General features: G+C 44.3%; 1 protein-coding gene across 1 annotated transcript in view; it reads left to right on the forward strand.

The window, feature by feature from the left end:
* rptor (regulatory associated protein of MTOR, complex 1) overlaps window positions 1-27023 on the forward strand; it is a 499967-nt gene that overhangs the window by 272115 nt on the left and 200829 nt on the right. Inside the window, exons 12-13 of the mRNA XM_072483619.1 lie at window positions 10964-11047; window positions 11441-11551. Coding sequence (XP_072339720.1) covers window positions 10964-11047; window positions 11441-11551 — 195 coding nt within the window. The remainder of the gene's footprint in view (window positions 1-10963; window positions 11048-11440; window positions 11552-27023) is intronic.

A 27023-nucleotide genomic window follows, 5' to 3' on the forward strand; every position in this document is an offset into this window, starting at 1 on the left:
TAAACTGCCACCTTCCGACGCCATCTTGGTTTTTGCTTGCCTTCCTTGCCGCTGTTCTAAAGGATCCACTGCAATCTGGCCACTCTCACCTCCTTTTTCCATCCGTATCCAGGGGGGATTCCCTTCTGGTTTACCGCACAGTGTTTTTAGCCGTCAAAATTGCCGTTGGGGCTCCTATCAAGAGCCCAAAAGTCCGTTTCACAGGGAGCTGCCGAAACGTGCGACTCAGCTGGTCATCGCCGCACCCGGAAGTCTTCAATCCCTCTATTAATGAACGCTAGCACACCATAGGCCTTCTTCACAGCTCTATCCACTTGAGTGGCAACTTTCAAAGATGTATGAACATAGACCCCAAGATCTCTCTGCTCCTCCACATTGCCAAGGACCCTACCGTTAATCCTGTATTCCGCATTCATATTTGTCCTTCCAAAATGGACAACCTCACACTTTTCAGGGTTAAACTCCATCTGCCACTTCTCAGCCCAGCTCTGCATCCTATCTATGTCTCTTTGCAGCCGACAACAGCCCTCCTCACTATCCACAACTCCACCAATCTTCGTATCGACTGCAAATTTACTGACCCACCCTTCAACTCCCTCATCCAAGTCATGAATGAAAATCACAAACAGCAGAGGACCCAGAACTGATCCCTGCGGTACGCCACTGGTAACTGGGATCCAGGCTGAATGTTTGCCATCCACCACCACTCTCTGACTTCTATCGGTTAGCCAGTTCGTTATCCAACTGGCCAGATTTCTACTATCCAATGCCTCCTTCCTTTCTGCATAAGCCTACCACTGGGAACCTTATCAAATGCCTTACTAAAATCCATGTACACTACATCCACTGCTTGATCTTCATCCACATGCTTGGTCACCTCCTCAAAGAATTCAATAAGACTTGTAAGGCAAGACCTACCCCTCACAAATCCGTGCTGACTGTCCCTAATCAAGCAGTGTCTTTCCAGATGCTCAGAAATCCTATCCCTCAGTACCCTTTCCATTACTTTGCCTATCACCGAAGTAAGACTAACTAGCCTGTAATTCCCAGGGTTATCCCCATTTCCTTTTTTGAACAGGGGCACAACATTCGCCACTCTCCAATCCCCTGGTACCACCCCTGTTGACAGTGAGGACGAAAAGATCATTGCCAACGGCTCTGCAATTTCATCTCTTGCTTCCCATAGAATCCTTGGATATATCCCGTCAGGCCTGGGGGACTTGTCTATCCTCAAGTTTTTCAAAATGCCCAACACATCTTCCTTCCTAACAAGTATTTCCTCGAGCTTACCAGTCTGTTTCACACTGTCCTCTCCAACAATGTGGCCCCTCTCATTTGTACATACGGAAGAAAAGTACTCATTCAAGACCTCTCCTATCTCTTCAGACTCAATACACAATCTCCCGCTACTGTCCTTGATCGGACCTACCCTCTCTCTAGTCATTCTCATATTTCTCACATATGTGTAAAAGGCCTTGGGGTTTTCCTTGATCCTACCCGCCAAAGATTTTTCATGCCCTCTCTTAGCTCTCCTAATCCCTTTCTTCAGTTCCCTCCTGGCTATCTTGTATCCCTCCAGCGCCCTGTCTGAACCTTGTTTCCTCAGCCTTACATAAGTCTCCTTCTTCCTCTTAACAAGACATTCAACCTCTCTTGTCAACCATGGTTCCCTCACTCGACCATCTCTTCCCTGCCTGACAGGGACATACATATCAAGGACACGTAGTACCTATTCCTTGAACAAGTTCCACATTTCACTTGTGTCCTTCCCTGACAGCCTATGTTCCCAACTTATGCACTTCAGTTCTTGTCTGACAACGTCGTATTTACCCTTCCCCCAATTGTAAGCCTTGCCCTGTTGCACGCACCTATCCCTCTCCATTACTAAAGTGAAGTCACAGAATTGTGGTCACTGACTCCAAAATGCTCCCCCACTAACAAATCTATCACTTGCCCTGGTTCATTACCAAGTACCAAATCCAATATGGCCTCCCCTCTGGTCGGACAATCCACATACTGTGTTAGAAAAGCTTCCTGGACACACTGCACAAACACCACCCCATCCAAACTATCTGATCTAAAGAGTTTCCACTCAATGTTTGGGAAGTTGAAGTCACCCATGACTACTACCCTGTGACTTCTGCACCTTTCCAAAATCTGTTTCCCAATCTGTTCATCCACATCTCTGCTACTATTTGGGGGGCCATTAGAACACTCCCAACAAGGTGACTGCTCCTTTCCTATTTCTGACTTCAACCCATACTACCTCAGTCGGTAGATACTCCTCGAACTGCCTTTCTACAGCTGTTATACTATCTCTAATTAACAATGCCACCCCCAATCCCCCACACCTCTTTTACCACTCTCCCTAATCTTATTGAAACATCTATAACCAGGGACCTCCAACAACCATTTCTACCCCTCTTCTATCCAAGTTTCCGTGATGGCCACCACATCGTAGTCCCAAGTACCGATCCATGCCTTAGGTTCACCCACCTTATTCCTGATGCTAGTTGCATTGAAGTATACACACTTCAACCCATCTCTGTGCCTGCAAGTACTCTCCTTTGTCAGTGTTCCCTCCCCTACTGCCTCACTACACGCTTTGGCGTCCTGAATATCGGCTACCTTAGTTGCTGGACTACAAATCCGGTTCCCATTCCCCTGCCAAATCAGTTTAAACCCTCCCAAAGAGTACTAGAAAACCTCCCTCCCAGGATATTGGTGCCCCTCTGGTTCAGATGCAACCCGCCCTGCTTGTACAGGTCCCGCCTTCCCCAGAATGCGCTCCAATTATCCAAATACCTGAAGCCTTCTCTCCTACACCATTCCTGCAGCCACGTGTTCAACTGCACTCTCTCCCTATTCCTAGCCTCGCTATCACGTGGCACCGGCAACAAACCAGAGATGACAACTCTGTCTGTCCTGGCTTTTAACTTCCAGCCTAACTCCCTAAACTCGTTTATTACCTCCACACCCCTTTTCCTACCTACGTCGTTGGTACCAATGTGCACCACGACTTCTGGCTGCTCCCCGCCCCCCCCTCAAGGATCCTGAAGACACGTTCCGAGACATCCCTGGCCCTGGCACCCGCGACCACAGAATCTCCTACCTATTCCCCTAACCATTGAATCTCCTATTACTTTTCTATTCTCCCCCCTTCCCTTCTGAGCCCCAGAGCCAGACTCAGTGCCAGAGACCTGGCCGCTAGGGTCTTCCCCCGGTAGGTCATCCCCCCCGCAACAGCATCCAAAACGGTATACTTGTTTTGAAGGGGAATGGCCATGAGGGTCCCTGCAAAGTCTGCCTGTTTGTTTTCTTTCCCCTGACTGTAACCCAGCTACTCTTGTCCTTACCTTGGGTGTAACTCTTCTCTATAACCCCCTCTAGTTCCAGCTGGAAATTCATCCAGCCCCAGTTCCCTAACACGGTCTCTGAGGAACTGGAGTTGGGTGCACTTCCCGCAGGTATAGTCAGCGGCGACACCGGTGGTATCCCTCACCACCCACATCCTACAGGAGGAGCATGCAACTGGCCTAGCCTCCATCCCCTCTTACCTTACAGAATATAGCTGCCCTGTGGACCAACTGGACCTCCGACTCTGCTCCCAGTCAGCTGCACTCTCTGTAAACTCCCGGCTCCTTTCTCACTCTTTGCGGAAATGTAGGAAACAAAATGAAAGGAGCACCTTACTCCCTCAGTCACCAAGCTCTCACTATAGCACTCAAATGTACCAAATTCAGCACTCCGTGCAAACAAAGTCTGCACTGTAGGTGGATCACTTTTATACTGTGAATCTAGCCTCTGAAAACTGGCCTAATCCAATTAACTAATTAACAAGCTCCAGCTGCAAGTACCTACAAGTAGAACCTTTGTTTAAAGCTGATTGAAAATTTACCTTCTTCTAAACCAAGCAGCAACTTTTAAGTTAATTAACTAAATAAAAGAAAGACTAGACTTTAGATAAAAATGAACCCTTATACTCCCTCAGTCACCAAACTCTCACTATAGCACTCAAATGCACCAAATTCAGCACTCAGTGCAAAACCTGTTCTCTGGGTTCATTAGCTGCCTGTCTGTATAGCATTATCTGCATGTCTGCATATCATGACAGCCGGATGGTCTGCCACGTTTGTTCCTTTTAAATTTAATAGTGGTTAAATACAACTGAGTGACTTGCTCGCCTATTTCTGAGGACCTTTAAGAATCAACCACTTTGTTGTGGGTCTGAGTCACAGAAAGGCCAGGCCAGAGAAGGGTGGCAGATTTCCTTTCTTAAAGGCCATTCGTGAACCAGATGGGTTTTCTTTTTACAACAAGCGATAATGGTCTTGTGGTCACTATTAGACTAGCTTTGTTTGTGATTATAGATCTATTAATCAAACTTAAATTCCTCCCAGCTGCCAGAGCATTAGCCTGAGCCTCTGAATTACGAATCGTGTGACATTACCTCTGCCCTCTCCCTCGCCTGATCCTGACCATTATGTACATTAAAATACATTGAATGGATTTCACAGGATAAATGTTGATTTTTTAAAAACGCATTGGTCCATAGTTTTTCATAAATATTTCATATCATTATTTATGAGTCTCAATTCTAGAACTTCAGCTTAATGACATTTTGGCTTCATCTGTGAGTAGAGTGCATTGTGTTATTGCCTGCAGGAGCCAAGTGTTCAATGGGTGAGGAAAATGTTGACTTAGCAGTTTGTGTATTTGCAGAACGGAAAATGTATTCATTCTCTGGGAATAGGTGAATGAAAAAGAGGAATGAGACATGGTTTGAAATTCTGTGAGATTTGAGCTTGCAATCCCTTTTATATCCTCATCGTTAGAAGTTGATTCCAGGCGCAGCACAGTGGCGCAGTGGTTAGTACTGCTGCCTCATGACGCCGAGGACCCAGGTTCGATCCCAGCCCCGGGTCACTGCTCGTGTGGAGTTTGCACATTCTCCCCGTGCCTGTGTGGGTCTCAACCCCACAACCCAAAAAGATGTGCTGGGTAGGTGGATTGGCCACGCCAAATTGACCCTTAATTGGAAGAAAAAAAGGAATTGTGTACTCTAAATTTTTTTTAAATAAAGTTCATTCTACAGAATCCTGTCAATGTTGTTTCTGGTCATAGTGATGATATGAAAGAGATCTGTTAGTTGGATATGTTTGGTGCACATTTTTCTCCATCAAAATTCTTTCTTGTAAGAAATCTTTTGGCTGGATTGAAACATGCCTTAATGAAGTATTATATTGTTCTTAAAAAATATTTTTATTATAATTTTTCAATTTATAAAATACAAAATAGGAAAAATAAACAAATTTACATACATCAACCATAAAAAATCAGGAAAATAATAATCATTGTCATAAGTAGGCTTACATTAAGATGGAGATCTCCACCCCAGGAGTACTTGCTTTGAGGCAATCAGCGAGGCAAAGGACAGGACAGCAGCACCCGCACCTCCAGTGAGTCTGATACCCCAAATGTAGCCACTAAGCGACAGGGCTCCAGTTCAATGTTCCCAATCGCCGATATGGTGCTAAAGAAGGAGACCCAAATCCCCACAATCGTGGAACACGACCACATGCGCGTGCTTAGCCTGATCTCCTGAACAGCTCTCGCACCTGTCTTCCACCACTAAAAAGAAATGGCTCATTCTGGACTTGGTCGGATGCGCTCTAAAAACTACCTCAGGTTGGATAAACTAAGCCTCATGCACGAGGACGTGGAGTACACCCCACAAAGGGCCTCACTCCACACCACAGCATCCAATATGGGCCCAACTCCTCCTCCCACCTAGCCTTAAACCCCTCCTCTGACACCGAACCTTCCAACAAAATCTGTCGAGGAATGCCGGAAGTGCTCCTCCCCTGACCCCGCGAGCGAAAGGCCCCTTCTCCATTAGAGATGTTGGAGGCGCCGTGGGAATGTCGGAGAAACGCCGACTCGCAAAATTGCAAATTTGGGGATACCTGAATTAATTAGAAACCGAGAGCCCAAACTTTTCCATCAATTCCTCGCGACTGGCAAAGCGCCCCTCTGGGAATAAATCACCCCCACCCCTCCCCTCCCCCCAAACATGGCATCTAATCTTGCTGGCTGTCACAGATGGGGGCCAGCTTCAACAATGACCCCAATTTAAAATGTCGTTGAAATTGTCTCCATATCTTCAAAGTGGAAACAGCCACTGGAGTTTATGAATACGTTGTCGGTGAGAACGGGAGCGAGACCGTCGCTAATGCCTCCCAGACTGGGGGATCTTAAATCCAATAGCACAGAGGAATACTTGCTTTACAGAGATATTCTTTGCGAAAGAGATCTTTTGACACTGCATTAAAGAAAAGGTCTAACTGCTGTCAGAAATTCTGGCTGTATTTTTTCAAAAGCTGTTTCAACTGGCTTGTTTCAAATACCCCTTGTCCTCAAAAATGTCTGCAGTGCTTTAAATACGTTTAAATCTCTTTTAACTAGCTTACATGGAGGGCAAAACTGTCTCTCTGTGCACAGATTCAGCCAGATAAGAACTGAACTGAAAAATGCCTGCTCAAAATGCCTGATGCGAAAGCTCCACCCAGGAATGACATCATTTCACCAAGCTAAAAACTAATTAACTCCCTGGGGAATCCCTTTAATCAAAACAAAATTGCATTAGCCCAAGCTTTTTACGATGTTTAAATGCACCGCTGGCTCACAAAAGCTTTATTGTCTTTTAAACCAAGATTCTTTTGAAACGTGACTTCAGCAGTCAAACACATTGTAACCCAGGCTTTTAACCCTTACTGCACTTAATACTGATTATACAATATATTTGAAATTCCTACATTCATCACATTGATCCAATTCAGGATTTTACAAGTTGTGTGTTTTGTCCCTGGTTCTATGAATAGAGCTAATAAATCTTGCCATTCAGTGATAAATTGGCCACAGTGTGATACGCAGCGAAGGTCCTTAAATCGCAGGACTGCCCGCCCAGTAATTCATAATTTTGTTTTGCAAATCATTTAAATTAAATATGGTATTTGTTATGCAGCTACATTACTCTTCTTTGAAGCATTTGGTTAATTTTATACTAATTCCTTGTCCGCTCCTGAAGCCACAGTGGAATGCAGTGGAGACTGGGGGAGGAACACTTCACTATTTCAAAATCACAGCAAGAAAAATCTGCAGGCAGGGATTCATTTATTTCTTTATTCTTTCATGGGATGTGGTCATCACTGGCAAGGCCAGCATTTGTTGCCCATCCCTAATTGCCCATGAACTGAGTGGCAGTTAAGAATCATTGCTGTGGGTCTGGAGTCGCATGTAGACCAGGTAAGGACAGCAGATATCCTCCCCTAAAGGACATTAGTGAACCAGATGTTTTTTTGTTCCAACAATGGTTACATGGTCATCATTAGAATTGTAATTCCAGATTTATATTGAGTTCAGATTTCACTGCTTGTGGTGGGATTCGAACCTTGGTCCCCAGAGCATTGCTCTGAGTCTCTGGATTACTCGTCCAGCACAATACCACTGCGCCACCGCCGCCCCCCTACACTGCTATTGGGTCAGTGCATCCAGGATTGGTGGAATCTGTGATTGCATGAATGAAGGTTTCAGCAGCTGATGGCTGAGGCAGGATTTTGGTATGTGTTATCATGGAGATTGAATTAGGCAGTTTTTGTGTTGAAGTATATAATTAGGATCTCAGACAGACCGTTTGGTAACAGTGGAGGAGATGAGGAATGTTGTAGAGGTGGTGGAGAGGCGCATCGATGTGGAAGCTGAAACCGCGCTTCTGGATGCTTAAACGTGTAGTTGAGAGGAAAAAACAAGAGGGGACCAAGAAAAATATCCTTGAGGTACTTCAAAGCTGATGTTGTGGGGAACAGCATTACACTAAATACTATGACTACGTAAGAGGGGCAAAATGTGGTCAATTTAATATTCCTCCTCAACCTGCTTTATTCCATCTTCTTCCTTTGCCTTTTGCTAATTTTTTGATTTGTGGATTGACCTGGTGTTTCTGTCACCTGTTCTCCCTTGTGACTTTCTTTTTGCCCCTTTGTTAAATGACTCCTCACTTCCCAATTATATGGTTTGCCATTAGCTTCTTTCCTGTTGACACGTAGCCTATTTGTGCAGAACAGCAATCATCTTCCCCTAATACTCTCATCCTAATGATATCTCTTTACTGGGATTGAACATCCGAATGTTTCTGGCATGTGGCTGGGGAAGGAATCCCGAGATTACCACCCTTGAATTCCTACCCCCAACATTGCTTCCAAATCTCCTAAATTCATTTTGCATGGATTCAATTATTTCCTATGACATTGAGATTAAACATGGACCACAATAACTGGCAGCTCTTCTTGCATAATATTATCAGTCTTTCAGAAATGTCCTTTATTCTAGAAAAAAAAGCATCTATTGGACGGCAGGATTAGAATGGGCAGCTAGTTTTTTCAGCTGTCGTAGACACGATGGACTGAATGACCTCTGTCTATGCCATAACTTTTCTCTGGTTCTATCTTACGGACATGAGCGTATAAAAGGGAGTGTCCACCCCTCTGTTACGTCTCCCTTATTGCTGCATTCCTAACAGAATTGTTAATCACTCCATTCCTAACAGAATTGTTAATCACTCCATTGCCTTATGTTCTCTCAGTTTTTGGGGTTATTGCAGTCCTTTTGATGGTTTTGTACAGAATCCTCATCCTCCATCAAGGAAACTAGTGATTCAACTTTGTTGGAAATGATAATGTGTGCTGGACATTCCTGCTCTCGCCTGCCCCTTCACACTTTCCCTGACCCATGGATAGTCACCACTCCCTCCTCACTACTGCCAGCACTCAATCCCTGTAACTGTTGCTGCATAATCCTCCCTCATGACATTGTCTGCAATTCTGCCTCAAATGATGAGGTAGAGAGTGTGACTAAACTTTTGCAATATGTTTGTCCAAGTCTGTCCAGCAATCTAACATCTAGTGCCTTATATCACTGCCCCTTCCTTACTGCCATTTTTTACTCTATGTTAGTTACGTTGTAGGTTTTTAAAAATACCCTTTATCTCCTTGGATTTCTACTAAATGGTTCTGCTTCTTCCTTTCTGTTCCTGATTCCCACCTGACTTCCAAAATGGGTATTAAGCAACTATTAGGGGCTGGTTTAGCACAGGGCTAAATCGCTGGCTTTGAAAACAGACTAAGGCAGGCCAGCAGCACGGTTCAATTACCGTACCAGCCTCCCCGAACAGGCACCGGAATGTGGCGACTAGGGGCTTTTCACAGTAACTTCATTTGAAGCCTACTTGTGACAATAAGCGATTTCTTCTATTCTTGCTTTGTTCCCAGCTCATTCCTATGCCAGCTTACTCTGTAGAGGGTGTGAAGATTATTTCTGACCACCTATTGCAATAAATCTTTGTATATTAATATTCAGCATCTATAATTTAATGCAAGAATGCATAGGGTTCGTGGAGCAAATGTAAAACCTTTTTCCTCTGAATTCAGGCTCCTTGTTTCGTGTGTTTGAAGTTTAATTGTTTAAAATTGATTGAAGCGAGCGAAATATTTGGAATTATAATTACATTCTCTTGGTTTTACTGGTTCCATTTACGCTTGGTCCGCAGGGATTTTTAACTCTCTTCCTTGGCCGAGTAGATGGTGCTGCAGCAGACATATAATTTGCTACAATCCTCGACATATATTTAGATTTATAGGGATCTGTATTTGGTAACAGTGACCCATTATTTTTCATTTTTGTATTTTATGTATCTATAGCACCAAACTAGAGAGGATATTTGGGTCCTTTATAGATCCTTCACTTGCACTACTCACGAGTATTCATGCAATAAGCCAACTTGGTGTCATCTATTAATATGTTTCCAACAAGGGTAGTTCTTCCTTTGAGTGAGGGCAAGAAATATTAAATGTTGGCATGTAACATTGCAATGTGCTCTTGTAAAATGCTAGAAATTTTCTGTCTTGAGATGCTAATTACAACCCAGATATGCATCATTAGTGGTATGCTGAACATTTTTGCCAAGTTAGATTAGAAGGTGGAAGAAATAGTAGTCAGGTGACCACCTGTTTGGAAGGCATAATAATAATCTTTATTATTGTCGCAAGTAGGCTTACTGCAATGAAGTTACTGTTGAAAGTCCCCTATTCGCCACACTCTGGCGCCTATTCGAGTACACTGAGGGAGAATTCGGAATGTCCAATTCACCTAACCAGCACATTTTTTAGGACTTGTGGGAGGAAACCGAAGCACCCGGAGGCAACCCACGCAGACACTGGGAGAACGTGCAGACTCTGCACAGACAGTGACCCAAGCCGGGAATCGAACTTGGGACCCTGGCACTGTGAAGCAACATTGCTGACCACTGTGCTACCGCACCGCCCTGACGTATTGGTCTCGGAAGGGTCCATTGCTGAGCCACCAGAATGACGCCAGAGCTTAAAGGATTAAATGACGACCTCAGAGCAAAGTAAATCTGGAACCTGCTTCCGAAATCGGGTGCGGGTCAATTGCAATGTTTAAGACTGAGATCAATGGATTTTTGTTAGGAAAGGGTTTCAAGAGTATCAATGATGTATAACAAGGTAGGAGTTAATTACATCAGCCAGGATGTAATTTGGTTGTAGAACAGGCTTGAGAGAAGGAAATGTCTACCTCTTCCTGTGTTCCTATGTGAGCATAATTATCACAGTGATTTTCCTGAATGAAAGGCTTCATGAGAGAGCTATTTTGACCAATTTTTTTATTACATGTTGAGACTGCTGCTAGCTGTTAATATAACTTGGGCTTAAAATGTGAGCCTAACTAAATTTCATTCATGATTTGAATATCATTCTGTCTGGAATACTGTTTGTTTGCCTTGTATGCCAAATGAAGCCGGATGTTGCTAGTACCTAATTTTAGCTTAAATCTCCCCGGGAATCTGCTGTGTTGAGCTAATTATTTTCTGTCCTTTTCTCTCCAATAGGTGCTGCTTAGCCAAGTCCACCGCCTGCGAGCACTGGATTTGCTGGGAAGGTTTTTAGATTTGGGTCCCTGGGCCGTGAGTCTAGTACGTCTCCAATTCTTATATAAAGATTTGAACAATTCCATTTTATTCTTGAGTTCAGACGTATCAGAATTGCTGTACCACACCAATATTTGAATTTTCAGAACTTGAGATGATTTATTAGATAATTTATGCTGAGCTGTGTTTTATTTTTGCCTGGGGAAAGGTCAATTTTCATAATTTGACACTCGACTCTTAACTTCTCACAGACCACTTTGAGGTTAGTTGTGTAGCCTTTTTTGTTTTCTTGCTAAAGTTTAAATTTTGTTCAATTGTACTGGAATCCATTTCTAGGAAGTGCGCAATCTAAACTTGGAATGTCAAATGGTATTATGCAGTTGCAATTTAATGCAAATTGAGATCCCATTTTCTTTCATTTGTGTTTTTCCTTCACAGGCCTTATCTGTTGGTATTTTCCCATATGTTTTGAAACTGCTTCAGAGTTCAGCTCGGGAACTAAGGCCCCTTCTTGTTTTCATCTGGGCAAAGATCTTGGCTGTGGACAGTGTAAGTAACGTGGTGGCTTGAATCTAAAGGAAATGTGCAAAAAATAAATGTGCATTGTTTTTGTTTGGCAGCAGCTGGGATTTGTTGGTGCGAAATGAAATTTTTTAGGACAGCAGCTGAGCACACCTTTATCAACTTGGAGAAATTGGTCTCTGTTCTCAGAAGAGGAAGTTGAGAGGGCCTTTGATAGCGGTGTTCAAAATCAGGGGACGCCTGGGCAGAGTAGAAAGAGAGAAGCTGTTTCCCGTAGGCGGTTTGTTCGAGAACCAGAAACATTGATTGAAGATGATCAACAAAAGAATCAAAGGCAAAATTGGGGAAAATCTTTTTGAAAAATCTTTTTACACGGCAAGTGGTTATAATCAGGAGGCAAATTCAGTCATGGCTTTCAAAGAGGAATTGGATAAGAAACTGAAAGGAAATATTTTAAGAGGGGTGGCACAGTGGTTAACACTGCTGCATCACGGCACTGAGCATCCGGGTTCGATCCCGGCCCCGGGTTACTGTCCGTGTAGAGTTTGCACATTCTCCACGTGTGGGTCTCACCCTCACAAGCCAAAGATGTGCAGGGTAGGTGGATTGGCCATGCTAAATGCCCCCGGCATCTCTGTTCTAATGGACCAGATCAGCTTACGGTTGCGTCCTCTGCCTGCTTCTCTTCATTGCTTACATCCTACTTTTGGGTAACTCCCATTTGCAGGAATGAGGTCAGCTTCCATGTGTATGTTGGCTGTGTCCACTCTGCATTCTCTTCATCAAACCTACTGCAGGCCAGCAGTGCTAGAGTGACAACTGTTTGGCTGATATTGAATCCAGCACTAGTCCAAGTGTTTGAAACTCAGTGTTGGCAAACTGATGCTATTTTGCTTGACGCTCCTTAATACTCATGGGCCTCCGAGTACCTTGTTCTAACCAGCTGATCAGTAAAAGATCCTTTCTTCTCTAAATGCTTTGTGCATCCTGGTTCTTGATCTTGACGTTTTCCCAGAGTTCTATTTCATTGTGATAGTTTTTGTTTTGTATCTTACTATTATATTCCCTGCATCCATTTTTCCTTTCATAATATCAAAGAAAGATGCAAGAAAGGAGGCCATTCAGTCCAACATGCCTGTGATGTCCCTTTGAAAGAGCGGTCCAATTAGTCCCACTTCATTGCTCTCTCCCCACAGGGCTGCAAATCTTTCTCCTTCAGGTATTTAGCCTTTTAAAATATATATTTCATTTTTCTCTCAGTTGTTTGGTTTGCTTTATCTAAATCACTAGCTAGATCTCCTAGACACCATCATAATAGTTGGTCCATTTAAGATTTTTGATTGCAGTGTTATTGGTGAGGAAGCTTTCCTGTGTAAAACGTGCACCCGCACTAATCCTATTCCAGTGAATTATTCAGATTGGCAAAAAGACCACCGTTGGATATTCATAGCATAATAGAATGATTACAGCACAAAAGGTCATTTAGCCTGTGGTGTCCACGATGGTTCTCTGCAAAACCAACTCAGTTAGTCCCACTATACTCTTCTCTGAGAGCATTGCAATCTTTTGTTTAATCGGATAATTATCCAATAATTCCATTTTGAAAGCCAAGATTTAATCTGGTTCCACCAATGTCTCAGGCAGTGTATTCCTCTTGGTGCTTTAGAAAGTTACTTTCTCAGGATGTCTTTCGTTCTCTGGCTTTCAGTTGGTGTCTTCTGGTTTTTGACCCTTCAGACAGTGGGAACAGTCTCTCCCCCCACCCACCCTCCATTTGCCTCGATCCATCCTAATTATAAACACCTCTTAAATCTGCTCTCAACGTTTTCTTCCTTAGGAGAACAGTCCAAACTTCTCCAACCTATCCACGTAACTGATGTCCCTCATCCCTGGAACCTTCTTGTAAATCTTTTTTTCTTTGCACCCTCTCCTAAAACCTTCCTGTCCTTCTGCGATGCCCTGTTGCAGGATCATGACTAGTTGATATGTAAGTAGGCCATTTCAAAGTTAGCATACTTTTGGGAAACATCTATTAATTATAATAATAACCTTGCAGAAAAGGCAGCTGCATTAGTCAAAAAGAATAGTTCAGTAAAATTTAGATGCAACTGGATGGTTAGGTAAATGAATTATTCAAGTACTTTCTGTATAAATGAGTACCAGGGTTGCTGTTGGAAAATAATGGTCAGTGGGGGACAGGATCTATTAAAAGAGCATTAATAAACAGAGATGTTGTTCAAAGTTTTTAGCGGGAAAGCGATACCACAATAATCTTGGTGACTGAAATAAACTGAAGTCCATGGAAAGGGAGAAATAAGATGATGAAACAAAAGAACATTTCTCTAGTTTGGTGCTTCCTTTATGAGATTTGGCAGCAAAGCCAATATTTTAGGTTGTTTTCCTCCGTGGCGTTCATGATTTAGTGGTTTCAAAGTACAAGTGTCATCGACATGTTTATTCTGCACAATGGGGGATGAGAAACCTGTTCATTTTTTCTTGGCTCACGACTTTCAAGTTTTCTTTTTGAACATTTTGCAAAATGTGTTTGTAGTGAATGCAGTGTAGTGTAGTGTAGAAATCCTCCTCATTTTGTGTATTTTTATAGAAAGATCTTAAGTAAAAGTTTTGAATTGGTTTGAGGATTGTGATCCTAGTTGTGCAACAATATTTCATTAACCAGCCTGATTCATTTCAATCTATCATCATTCCCTGTTTGAATTCCTTTCAGTTTGGCTTCTATCTTTCACACAGTGTCAAGGGCACCCTGACTAAATTCCTGTATAACGTGTCCTGCACCCGTGACCGTGGTTTGTTAATCCTCCTTGCTTTCCTCTTGCAGAATTTGGTCGTCTACCACGCCACCCCTACTCTGTCACCTCTCTTCCATTCTTCAGCTCTCTGGTTCCGCTCGTTTTGCACTTGATTATAACTAGCATTTCTCCACCATTGTTTTTTTTTAATACCACTATCATCTCTGGAACTCCCACAATGATGCGTCCTTGACACCCTCCCCATTGTCCACATAATTCCCCTTGGTGATCTCAGTTGGAGGCATGTTGTCAGCCTTCATATGTGTGCCGATGGTATCTAGCCATTTGTCAGGCAGCCTGCTGACTTTGAGCCCGTTAGATCATGACGTATCTCAAAGAAACATCTAGATGTTAAATGTTTAGAACTTTTGGACCAAAGCCAATGGAAGAAGTGATAGAACTGAAAATGTAACAGTTATCTCACCCAACAGTTGCAGATTTATTTTCATTTTCACTTAATCGTTAAAATGCTTTATCTTTCATGTTATTCAATACACTGGTAAACTTACAAGCATCTTTACTTCTGAGGAGTGATGCATTACTCCACGGTGAGGGCCAACATTTCAGATCATATACTCCAGATTCTGTGAAATACCTGCCATCTTCTGGCAAAATTGCTATCAATTATTTTTGCATGCTATCAACAGTGGCCAGTCATTTTAATAATCTATTGGGGTTGAATGGTGCTCTTCAGTGAGGAAGTAAATTATATTGCAATCACTTGCTGCTTTGATTCACTTCAATCTTCAAGTAATTTGCCTTTTTGGGTGGTTCTGCCATGTTGCTTTCACCATTTAGCTGGCAAAATATTTCTATTACTGTAAAAATGATTTAAAACATTTTAAGAATAGATAGATATTAACCGGACACATTAAAACATTGGAATTTCCCTTTCCTTAAGGTATTATTGTTGTTTTTTTGTGGACTTCCAATATGGAATTGCCTGATCTTGATGCCATTGGGTGTTATGAAGATTGCTGCACAACAAAAAGATCTTACTGGATTTTTTGAAAGTTGTATTATTGCACTGTCATAGTTCACTGACAAAGTAGAATTCGCTTAGCTTAATGTTGAGTACAAGTTGGACTTCTTTCAGGAGCAGTATTTTAACCAAAGTACAAAGCGACTGCGAATAAAACTGATGAATGCCTTTATTTTCTTCGATGTGGAGATGCTGGCGTTGGACTGGGGTGAGCACAGTACGAAGTCTTACAACACCAGGTTAAAGTCCAACAGGTTTGTTTCGATGTCACTAGCTTTCGGAGCGCTGCTCCTTCCTCAGCAACTTATAGCCAAGTTCCGCACACATGAGTGCGGCCTCAACCGGGACCTGGGATTCATGTCGCATTACATTCATCCCCCACCATCTGGCCTGCAAAATCTTACCAACTGTCCTGGCTTGATACAATTCACACCTCTTTAACCTAGGGTTACCCCATCTCTGGATCTGTAAAGATTTAATCACCTGCTAATGCTCACATTCCGAGCATTGTCTGGCATCTTTGAATTTGTCTATATATGTGTTTCTGGAACAGACCTCTGCATTCACCTGAGGAAGGAGCAGCGCTCCGAAAGCTAGTGACATCGAAACAAACCTGTTGTACTTTAACCTGGTGTTGTAAAACTTCGTACTTTATTTTCTTCAGTCATGATTTCATGCCCGAGAGGACTTCCTTTAAGGATAGTTGGCTGGGTCGCTGTATTTAATTTGCATTTAATGTGTTTCGATGCCAGGTTGACATTGGAGAATATTGGCTCTGACAGCTGCTTCATTTTACGCCTGCGTCAAAAGATCAACAGTTTTAAAGTTGTTAACTTTGGTTTTATCCCTAGTAATCTACCTTCTAAATAATATACTCCTAACTAATGAATCAACGTCAGTACCACAAGGTTGCAGTGCTTGTATCAAGCTTTGTTTAAGTCACGAATGCTAATCTGGTAAACAATTACCTACATTTTATGTTTTTTGGTAACGTGCAGTGAAATAAAATTTAATATCACTGCAGTTCATATCGAATGATGCAGTGCCATTTCAGTTTATTGTGTGATTTGACTGCAGAAACCTAGTGTGATTATATCAATCAGGATAAAATTTGATCAAGTAAGATAGTATTGCCATGATTCTTAAATGTGGCATGTTATATAATATTCCAGTCAATTGATTAAAGTTGTTAAAGTTGCGATTCAGTTTAATACCTGTGTATCCATATTGTCTGTTACCACTAATTTTGCTACATTTTGTAGGGAAGTGCCATGTGAGACCAGTGTGGAATAGATCATCAAAATCAATTTAAGTTATTCTAGCTGATTTAGTAGACTTGCTGTAATGCAGAGCTGGTCATCAGATTTTTTTTCTTTTGCACTTATTTTTCTTTCAACGTTTGTTTACATAATTTAATCAAGAACCTAGATTACCGTAACCTGGCAGTAGCTAATTTCTTTGTGTGATATCTTCTTCATTGAATGGCCACTTTGGAAATCGTGCTGAAGCAATTGTCCTCTTCCTATCATCAATCAACGATTTACAGTAAATTGGAGGTCAGGTTGCCATTTACTCTTCACTTGATTCTGGCAGTATCTTAGGCAGGACAATGTGATTCAAATTGCAATAAAAATGCATGATTTATCAAAATATTGCAAGTGTGACATGCATGTGGCTCCAAATCGATAAGAGCCTGACACACTGGATATAAACCAAGATTGCAGACTGCTAACTTTATGCAGTTGCAGTGGAGGTCATTATGCTAAATTAATTACCAAAATTAAGAGTACTTTCTGGCCTAGAAATATCCATTAGAGATACCAAAACGCTACATTTGCGTGTTCATTTGTAATTCGATTGGCCCACATGTCAAAAGATGGCATAAAGTAAGTTCAATATACCTCAATTTGTCATGGAAGGCAGAATCTATGCAAATTGTCACAGCGACCTTTGATGTTGCACTTTCCACTTAGTTTACAAATGAGGGATTTTATTGTAGCCAATTTGAGATGGGAATAGCTTTATAGGACTCATGTAATTCCAGTCACACGGTGAAGAGCTGATGCTCTGAGATATATATTCAGGTTTCCAATTATTAATTTGCAGCCAGAATCACTGACTCGTGCAGTCTGTTACAGTGAAACTAATGTTATCTTTAGGAAATGCTATAAACTATGTGCCATCAAATGAATATTTAACATTGACTGTTAATATCTATACAGAGATCCATTGAGGGAATGAAGAACCTTTCCATTTTGAAGCTTTGTATCTTTATTAAAGTTGCACTGAATAAACTCCATATGCTTTTCCCAACAAGCATGTCGCTGCACTCCCCGAATAGCCTCAGCATGCTGCTGGCAAACTGCCGTTGCTATTCCCTGGAGTGGAAAAGCAGTAGTTCGCATCTACAGTTTTTCCCTCTCACACAATTGCTGGTCTCAACAGTGCTTCAGTGGAGGAGGCAAACTGGTGTAGTGTGACTGTTTACAGAAAGACAAAGAGAACTCTTCACTTTAACAGGAAAAGTTGACTCTTAGCCGGTTCGTCACTGGCATTCCTGGGCACTTGGGGCTGTGTACAGTGCCCTTTCATTGGGATGTGATTAAGAGCAGGAAAGTGGAAAATACTGCGGCAGAATGGCATTAGACTTGAATTTATTTTTCTTCCAGGCTTTTCTGCAATACCTAGCATATGAACACAATTTATTTCAAAGATTGCATATCACCAATGCCCATCAGGGGTTATGAGATTGGAGACTGCAGTGCCAACAACCAATGTTTCTCAAATATATTGTGTGTCAAACAACTAATTTTATGTTAAAAGCCTTTTAAAATGAATTTCAGGGAGTCACGCAATGTGGGCTTGAGAATCGCTGATTTTTCGCGAGCTCTGGCTCTGATTATCTTAGTACGAAGTCTTACAACACCAGGTTGAAGTCCAACAGGTTTGTTTCAATGTCACTAGCTTTCGGAGCGCTGCTCCTTCCTCAGGTGAATGAAGGGGTCTGTTCCAGAAACACATATATAGACAAATTCAAAGATGCCAAACAATGCTTGGATGCGACCATTAGCAGGTGATTAAATCTTTACAGATCCAGAGATGGGGTAACCCCAGGTTAAAGAGGTGTGAATTGTCTCAAGCCAGGACAGTTGGTAGGATTTTGCAGGCCAGATGGTAGGGGATGAATGTAATGCGACATGAATCCCAGGTCCCGGTTGAGGCCGCACTCATTTGTGCGGAACTTGGCTATAAGTTTCTGCTCGGCGATTCTGCGTTGTCGCGGGTCCTGAAAGCCGCCTTGGAGAACGCTTACCCGGAGATCAGAGGCTGAATGCCCTTGACTGCTGAAGTGTTCCCCGACTGGAAGGGAACATTCCTGCCTGGTGATTGTTGCGCGATGTCCGTTCATTCGTTGTCGCAGCGTCTGCATGGTCTCGCCAATGTACCACGCTTCGGGACATCCTTTCCTGCAGCGTATGAGGTAGACAACGTTGGCCGAGTCGCACGAGTATGTACCGCGTACCTGGTGGGTGGTGTTCTCACGTGTAATAGTGGTATCCATGTCGATGATCTGGGACGTATTGCAGAGATTACCATGACAGGGTTGTGTGGTGTCGTGGTCACTGTTCTGAAGACTGGGTAGTTTGCTGCAAACAATGGTTCGTTTGAGGTTGCGCGGTTGTTTGAAGGCAAGTAGTGGGGGTGTGGGGATGACCTTGGCAAGACGTTCATCGTCATCAATGACGTGTTGAAGGCTGTGAAGAAGATGACGTAATTTCTCCGCTCCAGGGAAGTACTGGACGACGAAGGGTATTCTGTCGGTTGTGTCCCATGTTTGTCTTCTGAGGAGGTCGGTCCGGTTTTTCGCTGTGGCACATTGGAACTGTCGATCGATGAGTCGAGTGCCATATCCCGTTCGTACGAGGGCATCTTTCAACGTCTGTAGATGTCTGTTACGCTCCTCCTCGTCTGAGCAGATCCTGTGTATACGGAGCGCTTGTCCATAGGGGATGGCTTCTTTAATGTGTTTAGAGTGGAAGCTGGAGAAGTGGAGCATCATGAGGTTATCTGTGGGTTTGCGGTAAAGCGAAGTGCTGAGGTGACCGTCCTTGATGGAGACGAGTGTGTCCAAGAATGCAACTGATTTTGGAGAGTAGTCCATGGTGAGTCTGATGGTTGGATGGAACTTATTAATGTCATTGTGTAGTCGTTTCAGTGATTCTTCGCCGTGGGTCCAAAGGAAAAAAATGTCATCGATGTATCTGGTGTATAACATCGGTTGAAGGTCCTGTGCGGTGAGTAGGTCCTGTTCAAACTTGTGCATGAAGATGTTGGCGTATTGGGGTGCGAATTTGGTCCCCATGGCTGTTCCGTGCGTCTGAATGAAGAACTTGTTGTCGAAGGTGAAGACGTTGTGATCCAGAATGAAGCGGATGAGTTGCAGAATTGTGTCTGGAGATTGGCAGTTGTCGGTGTTGAGTACTGAGGCTGTTGCAGCAATGCCGTCGTCATGGGGGATGCTGGTGTAGAGTGCCGAGATGTCCATTGTGACAAGGAATGTTCCTGGTTCAACTGGTCCATGGGTGCTGAGTTTCTGTAGGAAGACCGTCGTGTCGCGACAGAAGCTGAGTGTACCTTGTACGATGGGTTTCAAGATGCCCTCGATGTAGCCAGAGAGGTTCTCACACAGGGTCCCATTGCCTGAAACGATAGGGCGGCCTGGTGTGTTGGCCTTATATATTTTTGGGAGGCAGTAGAGATCTCCAATGCGGGGAGTACGTGGGATGAGAGCACGTAGGGTGCTCTGAAGATCTGGATCCAAGGTCTTGATCAGTCTGTTAAGTTGGCGGATGTGTTCCTTGGTCGGATCTGCGGGTAACTGTCTGTAGTGTTCTTGGTTGTTCAGTTGTCGGTATACTTCTTTGCAGTAGTCCGTTCTGTTCAGTACGACAGTGGCCCCCCCTTTGTCTGCTGGTTTGATGACGATGCTGTGGTTGGTCTTGAGAGCGTGGATGGCATTGCGTTGTGCTTGGGTGTCGTTCGGGGTTGTCTTGTGAATGCGACTGATGAATCTGGCATTGACGCGACTCCTGACGGCTTGAGCATACATGTTGAGTCTAAGGCAGCGGCCTTCTGCAGTAGTCCGTACTGAACAGAACAGACTACTGCAAAGAAGTATACCGACAACTGAACAACCAAGAACACTACAGACAGTTACCCGCAGATCTGACCAAGGAACACATCCGCCAACTTAACAGACTGATCAAGACCTTGGATCCAGATCTTCAGAGCACCCTACGTGCTCTCATCCCACGTACTCCCCGCATTGGAGATCTCTACTGCCTCCCAAAAATACATAAGGCCAACACACCAGGCCGCCCTATCATTTCAGGCAATGGGACCCTGTGTGAGAACCTCTCTGGCTACATCGAGGGCATCTTGAAACCCATCGTACAAGGTACACCCAGCTTCTGTCGCGACACGACGGACTTCCTACAGAAACTCAGCACCCATGGACCAGTTGAACCAGGAACATTCCTTGTCACAATGGACGTCTCGGCACTCTACACCAGCATCCCCCATGACGACGGCATTGCTGCAACAGCCTCAGTACTCAACACCGACAACTGCCAATCTCCAGACGCAATTCTGCAACTCATCCGCTTCATTCTGGATCACAACGTCTTCACCTTCGACAACAAGTTCTTCATTCAGACGCACGGAACAGCCATGGGGACCAAGTTCGCACCCCAATACGCCAACATCTTCATGCACAAGTTTGAACAGGACCTACTCACCGCACAGGACCTTCAACCGATGTTATAAACCAGATACATCGATGACATTTTTTTCCTTTGGACCCACGGCGAAGAATCACTGAAACGACTACACAATGACATTAATAAGTTCCATCCAACCATCAGACTCACCATGGACTACTCTCCAAAATCAGTTGCATTCTTGGACACACTCGTCTCCATCAAGGACGGTCACCTCAGCACTTCGCTTTACCGCAAACCCACGGATAACCTCATGATGCTCCACTTCTCCAGCTTCCACCCTAAACACATTAAAGAAGCCATCCCCTATGGACAAGCACTCCGTATACACAGGATCTGCTCAGACGAGGAGGAGCGTAACAGACATCTACTGACGTTGAAAGATGCCCTCGTACGAACGGGATATGGCACTCGACTCATCGATCGACAGTTCCAACGCGCCACAGCGAAAAACCTGACCGACGTCCTCGGAAGACAAACATGGGACACAACCGACAGAATACCCTTCGTCGTCCAGTACTTCCCCGGAGCGGAGAAACTACGTCATCTTCTTCACAGCCTTCAACACATCATTGATGACGATGAACGTCTTGCCAAGGTCATCCCCACACCCCCACTACTTGCCTTCAAACAACCGCGCAACCTCAAACGAACCATTGTTTGCAGCAAACTACCCAGTCTTCAGAACAGTGACCACGACACCACACAACCCTGTCATGGTAATCTCTGCAAGACGTGCCAGATCATCGACATGGATACCACTATTACACGTGAGAACACCACCCACCAGGTACGCGGTACATACTCGTGCGACTCGGCCAACGTTGTCTACCTCATACGCTGCAGGAAAGGATGTCCCGAAGCGTGGTACATTGGCGAGACCATGCAGACGCTGCGACAACGAATGAACGGACATCGCGCAACAATCACCAGGCAGGAATGTTCCCTTCCAGTCGGGGAACACTTCAGCAGTCAAGGGCATTCAGCCTCTGATCTCCGGGTAAGCGTTCTCCAAGGCGGCCTTCAGGACCCGCGACAACGCAGAATCGCCGAGCAGAAACTTATAGCCAAGTTCCGCACAAATGAGTGCGGCCTCAACCGGGACCTGGGATTCATGTCACATTACATTCATCCCCCACCATCTGGCCTGCGAAATCCTACCGACTGTCCTGTCTTGAGACAATTCACACCTCCTTAACCTGGGGTTACCCCAGCTCTGGATCTGTAAAGATTTAATCACCTGCTAATGCTCGCATTCCTAGCAGTGTTTGGCATCTTTGAATTTGTCTATATATGTGTTTCTGGAACAGACCTCTTCATTCACCTGAGGAAGGAGCAGCGCTCCGAAAGCTAGTGACATCAAAACAAACCTGTTGGACTTTAACCTGGTGTTGTAAGACTTCGTACTGTGCCCACCCCAGTCCAACGCCGGCATCTCCACATTCTGATTATCTTGTAATCTTTTATTTTATCCTGGTGCACATTTCATATATGTCCTTTAAGCCCCTGGAGGATCCTTTTGCGAAGAGGAGCCGAGGTAGATGGCAGAAAGTCCACGTTTGACCTCAGCGGTTGGAGTGGGCTAGTGTGGGAACCAGCTTACAGTGGCCTTGTTGCTGGTGAGTGGGCGTTCGTGTCGGCAATGCTGTGTGCATCCAGATGAAAGTGTTGTTCTGGATGAAGATCTCGACTCTGGTGCAGCTCTTGGGAGAATGATGGAGGCTTGTGAGAAAGTCTTTGCATTCGGAATAACACTTCCCTGATAAGCACCCGCCTTCGAGACGTTGAGATCATCTGGCATGGCGTATCGTTTATCCTGACGAGTTCAGGGGGTAAGGGCGAGGCAAGGGGTGCCCGTGAACCTGGTCCCCAGGGAGATGTGGGGGGCAAGTTCCTGATTGGCTGCCATGCTTTAGTAATCTTGACTTGGAGGCTGGGTGCATCAAGTTCGAAGGAGCACAGAGTATCTGATCTTTGAGGCCTGGAGTCTGTTCGGCCTTCTGACCATTGGCCCTATATTATCCTACCCTCGATCGTAAGGGGTTGGAGGTGGCCGGGTGCACCGTCAACCCTGACCGGCCAAAGCCGAGGCTGTGGATTGCTTCGGCGCTGGAGTGGCAGCATGGTGGAAGTGACTATGCTTCTTTCGTTGGAATCCTTGAGAGATCCTGAGAAATGTTCTTTGATCCTATCTTGGCATCGTTCTTCTCAAGCAACATAGAAGCAACATAGATGATTTAATTATCCTGAAACTCTTCTATAATCCTGGACATTACTCCCTTGTGATTATGTCGTTATTTATTGTTGTCTTCTGCAAGGGCGTGCGAGATGTGAGCACGAGGCGAATGTCATCTGTTATGGTCTAGCCAAAATTATATTGCATTAATTATGTGAAAATGTGGTCCGTGAGCAGTTTTACTCCTTTTTGTCATTACGTGTTATAACCTTTGTTGTGGGAAATAATGGGTGAATGGTGGTGGTGGAGTTAAATGCTGAGGTTAATTAAGCCCTCACTGAGATTGAGGATAGCCCCCATTTAGGGCTAACCGTAGAGTTTTTCATTTTTTTGTTATTTTGAATTTAAGAATTTGCCTTTCTCCTTCAACGGCGTGGGTAATTTGTGTATCCTGGGGAGGACTGGGTTCCTTCCGACTCTTCCTTGAGATTGGAGTTTTTCCACTGGGTCCTATTTTGTTAGAGCTATTAGAATGGGAAGTTTGAGTGGTGGCGCACGCGGAGGTGGTTTGGTTAATCCTTGCCTGGGTTGTTAAGAGAGATTATTCTTGGTATCCTTTCCGTGATGACGGGGACAGTGCTGGGTGATGGTTGATATTTTTAGATTAGCCCAGGTGTTCTTCCCTTAAAGGTTTTTTTCCTTTTTTTCCTTTCCTTCCTTCCTTCAGCTGGGTGAGCAGGATGTTGTTACTAATCTTGTCTTGGTCTAGTGATTTAGGGTCCCCTGGTTGTACCGAGGAGGAGGGTGTGTGTGTGTATGCGCGTGCCTGCTTGCGTGTGTGTGTCCCACCCCCCTCCGTCCCCTCAGGACACACAATTGTTGGGTGTCTTGAGGATTTTTCTTCTTCGGTAATGGAGTCTCCCTGGCTAGGACTGGTGGAAGCATTCTTCTTTCTCTTCAGTATAAATGGCGGTGCACTGCCCTGGATGTGGCTGGAGAGGTGCAGTTCCAGTTGGATGTCGGTTTTGGAGTCTGCTAGAGATCTGCACATCTTTGGACTGTGGGAGGAAACCAGAGCACCCGGAGGAAACCCACGCAAACACGGGGAGAACGTACAGACTCCACACAGACAGTGACCCAAGCCGGGAATCGAACCTGGGACCCTGGCGCTGTGAAGCCATTGTGGTAACCACTATGATACCGTGCTGCCCAATTCTTGGTTGAATAAGCAGCTCATTGGTAGATGGTTGGCATTCACCAGGGAAATATGGAACCAGGGTTGGACCCTCACCGTTTGTTATCCTGTAGTTGTGTTTTTCAAACCTTTTTTCCCGGGACCCATTTTTGTCAACCGACTGACACACGTCACGTTCACTTATCCTTAATGCAAAAAGGGAGCCTGTTTGGTCCTCACAATCTCATTCTAATCAGATTCACAGGAGGTGAGGGTAATGCGCATATCGGGTGCAAAGTTCCGCAGGTTCCTTTGTGCCGTCTTCATCTTTGAGAATGAACAATCCAACCTCACACGTGTAGGTCGTTGTGAAGGACAATAGAAACAAAATGCTTTTTTACTGAGCACTGGATACATCTGGGAGATGCTACTGCAGAACGCTAGCAGCCATCCTGGACTTTTGGCGTGTTTTTAATGTGCTGTCACAGGTCAGGTACAGCAGCTTAGTCTTTCCATTTGGAGTCAGCTGTAAGTTAGTAACTGACTCTAGGGGGCTCGCTCTCAAAAGGAATTTTTCACCCATCGCTTCTCTTTCAAAATCTGAAGCATCTCTCATTTGCCAATTCTTCTCTGCACATAACACATGGGTTTTGCCTCCTTATTTGCATTGACACAATTGACAAAACTATACCTCAAGAAATCACCTTTAGACTTTGTTCCTGAGTTAAGTTTCTTCTTTGTATGTGTTCAATAGCGGTCCTAGGACTTAGACCAGTGCTACTGTTAGCTCTGCACAGTCCTGCCATGGACTCTCCTGCGCAGCTCTCTCCAGCAGATTCAGATGTGAGATCCTGGCCAGTAGGTACATGGGCCATCTCTTCCTTGTAACAAAACAATCCATCTTCATCCATCCTCTTGCTTGCTAGCAGCTAGAAAATGGAAGAAGCTCTTGGTGATTTTGCACCAAAGTCAATGGCAGGGCGTGCTGACCTTCTCACTGCTGCCGCTTATGACTGGAAGACGGCACCCGCCTCATTTCTTTCTCATTTTAAACCTGGTGGCACCCACCATTCTTAATTAAAATGCCAGTAGCAGTGGTTGGGCGCTTCTCCCGCAATCGGGACCATCAAGGGAGCACCGCAGCCGATCGCCATTGACCCTCCTGCGGGTTACAACCTGCACTTTGAAAAACCCTGCTGCAGTTTGCTTCTGCTAGCTCTATCTAGCTCGTCTTCCTATCTGTTTTTCTTGGGAGATCCTAAAAGCTTGGTCATAATCCGAATCCGTTGTTTCCAGTCCTCTCTACAAATGTATGGAATGATGTTGGTTCTTTACTGGGCCAAAGACTGGGGTTAAGTTGTGTTGTGTGGGGGCAGCACGTTGGTGCAGTGGTTAGCACTCCTGCCTCACGGCGCCGAGGTCCCAGGTTCGATCCTGGCTCTGGGCCACTGTCGATGTGGTGTTTGCATATTCTCCCCGTGTTTGCGTGGGTTTCGCCCTCACAGTCCAAAGATGAGCAGGGTAGGTAATTGGCCACACTAAATTGCCCCTTAATTGGAAGAAACGAATTGGGTGCTCTAAATTTTTTTTTTTTTTTTATAAAGTTGTGTTGTGTGAGAAATATGTAACTTCCCCTGAACTGGGGCGCTCACATATTTTTCTTGTTTTCTTTTCTTTTGTGTGGGTGGGTATAAAGAAACAGATTGGTTTCTGTAGGATTGCAGACGCGGTCAGTATCTAAGGAAATGAGGCTGTGGCGTCTCATTGGTGCTTTTGGTACTGCTGGAGTAGAGGGAGATGTGATTGGTGCCTGCCCAAACATGGTGCGGAAAATGTATCCTGACCCCTTGTGATAATTGTGAGCAGGTGCGTCATGGGAGGGCGTGCGCCAATTTACCATTTTTTCATGGCTTCATCGTGTTTCTCCCTTGGTCCCTTGTGGGGCTTATAGAGGCATCCAGCTGTGTGTAATGATTGTATCGAGCCAGTTATAATGTTGTTCTTCTGTTTCTCTCTGTATTCTCATGTATGCTGCGTCGTTTTCACCCTTGCTGACTGCGATGTATTTATTATGTTATTTTGTTGTATTTTGTTTGCAAAAATGTGAAATCCTCGTAAGCATGCTTTAAAAAATAATGTATTTGAACTAAGACAGAGTTCTGAGTTTTGATAAAGAAGCTAGAATAGCGAGGGGAGTTTTTTTTTCCTCTACAGACAGCAGAAATTTCTTAGTGCTATTTAAATAATGCATTAGGTCGTGATTTGGATGATGCAGGTACTTTTGATATTTGGTTCAGGCTGGTGTCAATAAGTCATGCCCTTGGTTCACTGCAGCTGCAGTGGCTAATCTGCAGCGGCTAATCTGCAGCTGGTATATCCTGCTGCATTGAATTTTGAGTGGTAGTAGCATTGGAACCGAACCCATAATGCATGCTTCCCACTCCCCAATAATAATATCAAGAGGAGGAGGAGCAACAGTGTCAACTTTCTCATTAAATTTTTTAAAGCATGGAAGTTCCATTATGTATAATCGGTCACTTCGACATGTTTAAAATAATCCTTTGCAACGCATTGACT

This window comes from Scyliorhinus torazame, chromosome 18, assembly GCF_047496885.1.
Source record: "Scyliorhinus torazame isolate Kashiwa2021f chromosome 18, sScyTor2.1, whole genome shotgun sequence".
Lineage (NCBI taxonomy): Eukaryota > Metazoa > Chordata > Chondrichthyes > Carcharhiniformes > Scyliorhinidae > Scyliorhinus > Scyliorhinus torazame.